The 10,062-nt window shown below is 64.3% G+C and overlaps 2 protein-coding genes across 11 annotated transcripts in view; one reads left to right on the forward strand and one right to left on the reverse strand.

Moving 5' to 3' along the window:
* PPFIA4 (PPFI scaffold protein A4) overlaps positions 1 to 2,717 on the forward strand; it is a 46,189-nt gene extending 43,472 nt beyond the window's left edge. For 7 of the 10 annotated variants that reach the window (XM_077902534.1, XM_077902533.1, XM_077902539.1 and 4 more), the window contains 2 exons: positions 216 to 321; positions 558 to 2,717. In XM_077902534.1, the coding sequence (XP_077758660.1) occupies positions 216 to 274 (59 nt within the window). In that variant the 3' untranslated portion in view covers positions 275 to 321; positions 558 to 2,717. The remainder of the gene's footprint in view (positions 1 to 215; positions 322 to 557) is intronic. The other 3 variants (XM_077902537.1, XM_077902541.1, XM_077902540.1) reach the window with 1 other exon arrangement.
* A 4,197-nt stretch (positions 2,718 to 6,914) lies between these two features.
* On the reverse strand, positions 6,915 to 9,296 carry MYOG (myogenin). The gene is made up of 3 exons (XM_077899736.1): positions 8,763 to 9,296; positions 8,125 to 8,206; positions 6,915 to 7,740 (listed from the first exon to the last, which is right to left on the reverse strand). Exons 1-3 carry the CDS (start codon positions 9,231 to 9,233, stop codon positions 7,619 to 7,621), a joined length of 675 nt encoding a protein of 224 aa, XP_077755862.1. The 5' UTR covers positions 9,234 to 9,296; the 3' UTR covers positions 6,915 to 7,618.
* Positions 9,297 to 10,062: the final 766 nt, after the last annotated feature.

A 10,062-nucleotide genomic window follows, 5' to 3' on the forward strand; every position in this document is an offset into this window, starting at 1 on the left:
CCGACTGCAACCCCACCCCGGACCCTGACCCCACCCTGAACCCCACCCCGGACCCCAACCCGACCCCCATCCTGAACCCCACCACGCCCCCGACCCCCACCTGACCCTGACCCGACACCCACCCCAACCTTGACCCCTACCCCGACCTCAACCCCACCCCGGACCCCACCCCGACCCCGAGTGCGCCCACTAACCGCCGCTCTGTGTTCTCCCAGCCGGGACGGTGGGGGCGCCAAGGCTGGAGGCCTCCACGGTCCGGACCTACTCCTGCTGACCCCCCCCTCCCGCCCCAGCCCCCGCGGGGTGTGCCCGAGGCGTGGGGTAAGTGGGCAGCCCGGGCCACACGCCGCCGCCCCCTCCCCCGCCGGCCCCTGCTCGCTGCTGCTTCCCCCGCAATCTCCCCACCACGTGCAGCCTGCCCCCCTCACGTCCCCACTCGCTGTCGCCGCCCCCGCCTGGCACCTGCTTGCAAGCTGGGCACGTGCACCTGCGCCTGGGAGGAGGCTCCGCTCACCACGCAATGCCTCTCTCTCTCTCTCTCTCTCTCTTTCTCTCAGCTCGCTCCCACTATCTCTACGGTCACATGCTCTCCGCCTTCCGGGACTAGCCATGGTCTCGGCCTGTCCCCGCTGGGGTCCCCAGGCCCAGCTGGCCCGGCCCTCCCACCGTTCCAGCCCTGCCGCGGCCCCCAGTCTCCGTGACTCCAGCGGCCCTGGATCTCAGAACACCCTGGACCCCCTTGGCCTCCCACCCCGAGTCCCCCCGTGGGCCCTCCGTAAGTCTCTCGTGGCCGTGGCTGGCGTCCGTGGCTGGCGTCCGGCTCGTCCCTGCTGGGGATTTCTGCAAAAGGCTCAGGACGCAGCGGCCCGGGGCGGGCGTGACCTCACCCTCCCTCTGGGCCTAGGCTGGCCTGAACTGCGACCCCACCGGAGACCGGGACCTGTGGCAGGCCCGGGGACGGCCCTCCAGGCGCTGCCTTGCTCAGGCTCTGGGGCCTTCGGGTCCCAGGCACGTCACAGCTGCGGGACCCCCGGTTCTGGCGCTTCCGGCCTTCCCTGTCTGTCCACAGGACAGCTCCTGGCTCCAGGACCTCCCTGGGGCCCGGCTGGGAGGGGCTGCGGAAGGACGGTGAGGCTGGGGCAGGAAGGCTAAGCGGGGACTCCAGGCGCATGCCCAGGATCCATCCCCAACGTGACCTGGGGACGAACCGGAGAGAAATGGGGCCCTGAGTTCTGAGCCAGGGTTAAGGATGGGAAACCCGTGAGGCCTGCCGCCCAGTGAGAGGTGCCGCCCGCCCGCTGGAGGGCGAGCCGGTGGCCTGTGTCCGCCTCAGGCCCAGATGCCAGGGGACCGGCAGGTGGAGCTGCCGCTTGGGGTGGGGCTGGGGCTTGCGTGGGGGCTTGGCTCTGGGGCAAGAGAGCTACCCCACAGAGCCTACTTTGCTCCCAGTTCCCGCCCCTACTGTCCGCCCCTTTAGTAACCCAGACCCTAAAAATCTACGTTGACCTTGAACCAGGCCTGGGAGAGGTGGCCTGAGGCTCTGTTCCCCTGGTCTCTCGGGAGGAGGCCAGGCGTCCCATTCAGCGAGCCCTAGCCCAGGTCCAGGAAGCCCAGTTGCTCCAGGCCGTCGCTCTCCCACCTGGCCCTAAATCACCCACCCCTCATTCAGGGCTCTTTGGGGGCAGGGACTGCCTCCTCCAGAAATTCCTGAGACCCCCCCCCCCCAACTCCCGTCCTTTTCATCGCTTTCCCCAGCAGCACGGTAGTGTCCAGGGCTGGGGGTCCAGGTCCCAGCGTGCTCGGAACGTCACGCCCAAGAAACCCCTCTTCCTTCCCCACCTCCTCATCTTGCTAGAATGCCTGGAAGTGTTTGGGACCCAGGTTTGGGGGGAGCTGATGGGACCCAGGGCTTCATCCGAGCGAGAGGAGAGGAAAGGGGCTGGAGCGTGCTTCCTGGGGAGGTGCCAGGGCCGCGCCGTCTTCCAGGCGGCCGAGCAGCTGGTGTGCAACCCGATCGACTTGGGTTCGAGCAGGGGCTTGGCTAGCAGGTGGGAGGGTGGGCCAGGGCCCCCTGGCCAGAGGCGTGCAGAGCCGGGGCAGTGCCAGGGCGCAGAGCCCCCTGCTCCTTCTCAGTAGAGGAGGGGTGGCCCCGGGGTGGGGCAGAGCGGGCTACCCTCCCCGTCCTCGCCCTCCCTGCCCCTCAGGCTGTTGCAAGTGCAGCTGCTCATTCTCGAGCAGAGAACGTGGTGGATGGAGAGAGAAGGCCCCTCCCTGGGTGGTGGATGTGAGGCTCCTGGGACTGTGGGGGTGGGGGCCACAGGGCCGCCTAGCTGCAGCAGGGACACTTGATGGGCCGAGTGGGAGATCCAGTCCCAGCTTCTCTGGCACGCTTGGCCTTGGCCCCGGCCCCATCATGGTCGGCCACGTGCCTGGGTCCTTTCAGGGCGCCTTGGGAGGGGCCGCAGGGCGGTGGCGGTCGGGAGAACCCATGTGTGCCGCGATTGGAGGCTGCAGCTTGGTGTGCCCCTCACCCCACAGTCCGCGTAGTTTTTACTTGGAGACTCGCCAGTGACCCGAACCCCCATCGCCAGCCCCGTGTCATGCTGGTCCCCTTCTCGGTACTGTACTGGCTCCACGCGCCAGGGCTGGGGTGTGGGGTGTGAGTGTGAGCGTGGCTGTGTACGTACCAATAAACAACCTGGTTTTAAAACAACCTACACACGGCTCTGGGCCTTTTTTTCTTTCTTTCTTTCTTTTTTTTTTTTTTAACTTTAGAGTCCAGCCTCTTCCACGGTGGGAAGGGCTGCTCTCCTCTGGGAAGCAAACACCCGGGTTTAGGGTTCAGAAGGAGCACAGCAGCCGGTTTACTTACAGGACCAGGGGATGGAGGAGGATTGGTGTTCGGGTTGCTTGTGCCAAGGGAGTCAAGGAAAAGGAGGAGGAGCCCCGGAACCGGGCTTCCTGTATTCCCTTCTTCCTTTCTGGGGCCTGGCCCAGCTCCGCCCTCCCCATGGCCTCCCCGAGGCTCCCTGGGCATCGGCTCAGATGGCCCCTCGCTCTCACTGCAGCAGCCCCGGCGCCCGCGAACACAGGCCCTCCTCCCCCGAGACTTGGCCCCGGTGCCCCTCGCCCGTCTCAGTCCCCCGGGCTCAATGAGGTGGCTAGTCCCATCCCCAGGAGGCAGAAGGGTACCTCTTGCCTTTGCAGCCGCGAACCTTCCAGACCCATCTGGAGCATCACCTGGGAGGCATGCCCAGCCTCCCCGCAGAAGTAGATAAGCGGCAACTGCTCCCTGGGACCTGCACCCTCCCGTGCCAGGTGCCCTTTCTGCTTGTGAGGAAGCCCCTTGGGTCTGTCGTGTTGGTCTCCAGGTCCCTGGGTGGACACACGTGAGTGAGCAAACGAATGAGCCTTATCTCACGAGTGTCACGAGGGTTATTATTTTGTAAAGCAGAAGTCACAAGGAACTACTGGGCACCGGGCACGCTTGAAGCGCTCGACGCGTCAGCTTGGGCAACACTCGCGGCCCTTGACGTGTTCTCCCCTTAGCTTGCGGGACGCGAGTCGTGAGGCCAAGTGTACACGGCTGGTTGGAGACATGCAGGTTCCAGAGCCAGGTCTTCGGCTGCGACTGCGAGGCTTGTCCTCCCTGACGCCAGGACTGCCTGCGGGGGCGGCTGCTCCTCTCCCGAGTGAGCGCGAGCCCCCAGCTGCCCCCCCGGACCCACACTCCCGTGGTACTTGGCTCCTGTGATCCTCGGACTCGGTTTCCTCTGCTCACTTAAACCGCGGCCTCCTGGAGGGCAGCTTAACAAACCGTATCCTTTCCAAGGCGACCAGTGCCCCCAACACTGGAGGTACAGGATGTGGGGTCCACAGCTCTGGTGCTGGCGGCGGCCACACAGGCACCTGCGAGCCTGGAAGGGCACCGAGCGGGAAGGTGCAGCCTAGTGCCTCCGAGCCTCTGGGGGGCTCCCACCCGCCCGGTGACCAAAGGTGGAAGTGACCAGGCTCGGTGATGAGCTACAAGACGGGATCCGGAAGGATCCAGAAAAACTTTTTTTTGGGATTGAAAACCGTTTCCCAGTGTTGCCATCCACCGGGATGGGGAATGGGGAAGGGATAAGCTTATGTACAAATGGGAGTCGCTGAACTTTAGGGGAGACCCCCAACATCATGCTCCATCCACATTTGTAGGAAAGACAGATCCTAGGTTTCTCTCCTAGATCGCTTCCCTTTGCCTCCCTTAGGGATGTTCTGAGCAGAACGAGAGGCAAAGGGTCTTGTCTGGCCGTTGTCTGAGGCTGAGGGGTGAGGCCCGGCAAGACGTGCCATGGGGCGGAGACCTGGGGTTCCCACCTGGGCCTGGACTGTGAGTCCTCAGCCGAGACCCCAGCTGACCCCAGAGCCTTCGGTCCTTCAGGGGCTCCAGTGCCTCAGCTTGAGCCTGGAGCCCAGCAGCTGGACATCGGGCAAGTCCAAGGGATGGGACGTTGGTGATGGGGTCTCATCCCTGCACAGATACCCGATTTGAGGGGGGGGCCTCTCCTCGCCCTCCATTGTCCCCTCACCGCCCCATCGGTGGTCCAGCTACCGCTGCACTAGCCGCACTGAAAAGATTTTCCCGTTTGTCCAATAGATGAGCTTAGAAGTCAGGAGACAGGACATGAGAGACCCCTAACTCTGGGAATCGAACTAGGGGGGGTGGAAGGGGAGGTGGGCGGGGGGTGGAAGGGGAGGTGGGCGGGGGTGGGGTGGAGGTGACTGGGTGACGGGCACTGACGGGAGGCACTTGATGGGATGAGCACTGGGTGTTATGCGATATGTTGGCAAATTGAACACCGATAAAAAATAATTTATAAAAAAAAAAAAAAAAACAAGCAACGAATAGAAGCCGAAGAAAAAAATGGCCTGGGAGGTGCGCTGCCGTCACTCGGGACGAGCGTCCTGTTCACGCGCGACACTGGACTTCCTCACTTTTCGTTCTAGCGGATTCCCTGAAGTCCCGCACCAGGTAACACCGGGTTAACCTGGCTCAATTTAATCGCCGGCGCTTCCCTTGGAGACCGGATTGAAGCTAATTTCCCTGAAGAACAACTGCTCATTATTCATTAATTGGAGTCTTAGTACCTGTAATTTAATTGTGAAGCCTAAAGCGTTCATTTTAGGAAAGGCCCAGGGCGTTGGTGACAATTTATTCTGTGCAAACAATGAATGAGGGTAGGCTTCCGTGTGGCCAATTTGCCGGTCACACCTGTGAGGTGCCAGCAACTTGTCGCTCTGGTGGGCGGCTTACAGACTTTTTAAAAAATTAATTAATTAATTAATTTATTTATTTATTTATTTATCTATTTATTTTGCCGCTTACAGACTTAAAGGCCAAAGGAGAAATAAGAAATGGGTAGACAGTTGCCTCCCTCCCCCGCCAATGGTCGGGGACCGTGGACCTGAGGGCCACGCTGAGGACGGCCCGCGCTTACCGAGGAGGAGTATGAGCCCTCATTTCCACTTGACGCAACAAGAACCATCAACGGGAGAAGCAGGCCCAGGCTCCCGAGCCTATCAGCTGCGTGGTGGAGAGGACACGCGGGTCCTGGGCTCCCCCGAGCCCTCCGGTGAGAACCAGGGCACGGCAGGTGGAGGGATCGTATCCCCCCAGGAGCTGGGCAGATGCCAGGGCAGCGGAGGGGAGCTTGAGGGGAGCCGGGCCCGTGGCACATGCAGTGTTGGCAGCGGCCATTGGGGGGTGAATGTGATCTGCACCAGCTCGCGGCTCTGCTCGGCTCCGAGGGCAGCGAGCCAGGGGGCTCCGTCATGCACAGGACGCGGGTGTCCTCCTGTCCTTCCAAGAAGACGGGGGACTGTAAACCCAATGACACAAGCTCAAGGAGAAGCTCCCACCATGGGGCAGATGGACGCACAGGGCCCGGCTGGTTGATGGATGCACAGAGGCCCGGGTTCGGGGGCCCGGCGGGAGGTAAAACTGGCTCCCGTCCACCATCGGGGGCCCCGAAGAATTGAGTGGGGGCCGGACCGTGTCACGCTCTGGATCCCCAGACTCCTTAATGATTCTCAAACTTATAATTTGCAATAAATCAGACAAATTCAGCCTAAAGCAGTTGGAGTTAGTAAGACTTTCATAGACGTGCGCAGTCCATTCAGCCTCAGCTTGTATTCTCACTCCCCGCCCTCCCCCACCTCCTCCCTTCGGCCAGTCATTGGAAGGAAGCGGCGCATGAACACAAGCCCAGCCTCCCTCCCTTTGACTGTCCTTTGGGGCCCTGCCCCTGCACCCATGACCGCGTCCATCCTCCAGCCATGGGTAGGGGCCTGGCAGGATGCAGAGAGGAGAGACTGGGTGGCCTGCACGGACGTGACGGCGTCTGACCCCAATCAATCACACCGACCTATTCACCTCCCCCCTGCAGGGCTCCTGGGACCCTCAGGCCAGAGGAGAGGCAGGGGTGAGGGACGGGAGACCCACAAATTCCCATCCATCACTCTGCAAGCTGGCTGTGGGATGAGAGCTGGGCACAGGGCATGCCCATGGGTGGAAGGGAACGGGTCCTGGGGTTTAAGGTGGAGCTCATATACCCGGTGCACGGTCTACGGTCTAGTGTCCACGAACCAGGGGGGCCCCCAGTGCCGGCCGGGCCCTTCTCCAGGTCTCGAGGCGTCCATGGGTCTGGCCTTCACCCACCCCGTGGGCCACACCCAGTGGCCTTTATAAGGAGCCGGGCTCCCAGCAGCTGGTGGGACCAGCAAAGTGCTGCCTCAGCTGCTCTCAGAGCCCCACCAGGTGCAGGCCCTGGGAGTTCCCCACCCTGGGGCTGTGTCTACACCATCGAGGGGAACGGCCGGGCTGGCGGGCACCACCCCCCGACATCAACACAGGACGCTCTCCTAGCACCCAGTCTTTATTCATTTTTTAAAAAAGAAATCCAAATAAGTTAGCAAAAAAAATTACAAAACAATGTCAAAACCACACGATGCTTAGTTAAGAAAGGAAATCACCCAAGACCCCTGCCCCCCTCCCTGCCTGTCCCTGGCAACTCGTACGCAGGAGACCTTGGTCAGATGGCAGCATCGCAAACACAAGACATGAAACCACTGGAAGTTTCCCAGGATTCACTGCAAAGCTTGCCCCACCCCCCCACCCCCGGGACCCAGGAGCAGGATCGTCCCCCTCCCTTGTCTCCCAGTGCAGGGCAGGCCCAGCCCAGCCGCTGGCATCGGGAGGGACAAGCGCGGGAGGCGCACAGCTCGTCCTGGTTAGGACCAGCTCGCCTCTCGCAGTCTCTATCGAGGGAGGAGGTGGAGCATCAGGAACAAAGGGGAGCTCCTGAGTCTGGCCCCTGACCTGGGGCACACACGGGGCACACGAGGGGCCCTCTGGTCCCTGCTTATCTCCCTGGAGACAGGCTGCTCCTTGCCCTCAGGAGTCAGCTGGGAGAGCGGCCACCCCTCTGGGGGGATGGTGACTTGGCCTTATATGGATGGGGGGGGTGGGGAGACTGGCGCTTGGCAGCCCCGGGCTGGCTCTCTGGCATCAGGACAGCCCGGCTTAGGAAGGCGTCTGCAGCCAGCGGGGGGTAGGGGGGGACGCTCACGGGCGCCCTCAGTTGGGCATGGCTTCATCCGGAAAGGCCGCAGAGACGTCTTCCACCGTGATGCTGTCCACGATGGACGTGAGAGAGTGCAGGTTGTGGGCGTCCGAGGGGTCGGTGGCGAGCAAGTGGTCTGCGGGGAGACGGGAGGGTGTTACCCGGGGGTGACGGGGCCCTCGGAGTGGCATGGGTGCTCCAGGATGGCGGCTGGGTGGGAGCCGGGGCTCCTGCTCCCCAGGCCCTGCCTTTCCCGGGCCTGCAGGGAGGGGGTGCGGGTGCGCGTGTACGTCCGTGTGCCTGCTGAGCACGCAACCCCCCTCCCCCACCCGTGACCTCCCCGCTGGTGTGAGTGGAGCCGCCTGTGCACCCTGGGGACCGCCGGGCGCGGAGGGGCAGGAGGCCTGGCCTGCTCCCTGGCTCCCCGGCTCCTGGGCCTCGGGAGGCAGCCTCGGCAGGGAGAGGCCTGGGGCGGGAAGTGAGGCAGAGGCCTGGGCTGAGGGGTGCGGGGCTCACTCACCCCCGGGGCTGGGGCCGAACTCCAGGGTGCTGCCCCACTCGGGGCTGCAGGAGGCACTGTGGGAGCTGCAGTCACTGGGCACCTGCAGGACGCGAAGCCCGAGGTCAGAGCGCGGCCACTGCTGGCGTCCCTCCGTCCCTCTGTCGCCGCCGCGGGGTGGGGGGTGGGCCCCAGGACCTCGTCGGAGACTGTGCCCCCGCTGGCCACACGCCCCCTGCCTCCGGGCCTTTCCTGCCCCCCGTCTCTGGCCGTGGCCCTGTCCTCCCAGGCCACCCAGCCGAAGGGGTCCCTGGTTTTCCGGAGCCTCAGAGGTGAGGGACGCGACTGCAGCAAGCGGGGCGCTGGGCCACACGCCCCCTTCACCCTCGCCCCCACCCAGGCCGGCTCCGGACTCACCCTCGCCTCCCTCCTGACGTCCGCCCCCCCCCCCCCGCCTCCAGGTCCCCCCGCCGCCCCCAGCTTGGCCTGAAGGACAAAGGGACACGGGTTAGCTGGGCAGCCCGGCTCTGCCGAGGGGCCCCCACCGTGTCTAGGCCCCCCCGGCGCCTGCTGCAGCATCGCCCTCCCCCCGGCCCCACGCGGGCACCGGCCTCCCACCCCCCCCCCGGGGCAGCTGCGAGGGACCGGCAGCCACTCACCCCCGGCTGGGGCCCGCCCCCGCCCCGGTAGCGGAGGTCCCGCTCCTCCTGGTTGAGGGAGCTGAGCAGGGCCTGCAGGCGCTCGATGTACTGGATGGCGCTGCGCAGGATCTCCACCTTGGGCAGCCGCTGGTTGGGGTTGAGCAGGGTGCTCCTCTTCAGGGCCTCGAAGGCCTCGTTCACTTTCTTGAGCCTGCGCTTTTCCCTCAGCGTGGCCGCGCGCCGCCGGTCCACCGACACCGACTTCCTCTTACACACCTTGCACGCCCACGGCAGGCACTGGCCCAGGCAGTGCTCGGGGGTCCCCAACCCCTTGTCTTCGAGGGGCCCCCGGGCCTCGGGGCTCAGGCTGAGCTCAGTCCGCTCGTAGCCCGGCGGCTCGAAGGCCTGCAGGTGGACTGGCAGGTAGCTCTCCCCGTCATAGAAGTGGGGCTCCTGGTAGAAGTAGGGGGACGTCTCATAGAGCTCCATGGGGTCGGAAAGGACCTGCTCCTGCCACCGGCCCCCAAGCTCCTACAGCCCCTCACGCCAACTGCTGGGTGCCATTTAAACCCTCCCCGCTGGCATGGAACCAGAGATAAATATAGCCGATGCCGCAGAAACCTGAGCCCCCCTAAGCTGTTGCTGCACATCAAGACGTTTACAGTGGATTAGATGTGATTCCCCTGCCCTCTCCCCAGCCCCCGCCCGGCCAGCCCGCCTGCCCCGGCCCGGGCGGCTCCTGTGCACCGGGAGGGAGGCCGTCGCTGTAATTCGATTAGTTTTCATTTCTCTGCGGCCCCCGGGAGGCAGGGGAGGTGGGGGAGGACACACGCTCCCCTCTCATCTGCTCCTTTCAATTACTCGGGGCTGGGCGGCCCGCCTGCCCCGTCCCTGCCAGCCCCAGAGAAGTGGGGTGGGGGCAAGGGGAGGGCACAAGGGGCACGGGGTCGGCTGGAGGGGGCCCGAGGAGTCAGCGGGCACAGCCCTGGCCCAGGCCCCAGCAGTCAGCAGCAGGAGAGGGCTTCAGATTCGGGGCTCGGGGGGCTCGGTGTCCAGGGATTAGAGGGAACCCGCAGACGCAAGTGGGTTTCCAAAGCGGCCTGGACATCTAACAACCTCAGGTCTCCGGCGAGGGCGGAAGTGGAGGCAGGAAGGACTCCCCGGTGTTTGGGCGGGGACCTTAGGGGTTTCCCTTCCACGCGGCTGGTGGGGGGCAAAGCAACATCAGGACTTACAGGCTACCCCGCCCCCTCCCCACCGAGTGAACCCTGTCTTCCCCGTCTGTCCCTCTGGCACAGGGCGGCCTTTTGGGTTTTGG

The sequence above is a fragment of the Canis aureus genome, chromosome 6 (assembly GCF_053574225.1).
Source record: "Canis aureus isolate CA01 chromosome 6, VMU_Caureus_v.1.0, whole genome shotgun sequence".
NCBI lineage: Eukaryota > Metazoa > Chordata > Mammalia > Carnivora > Canidae > Canis > Canis aureus.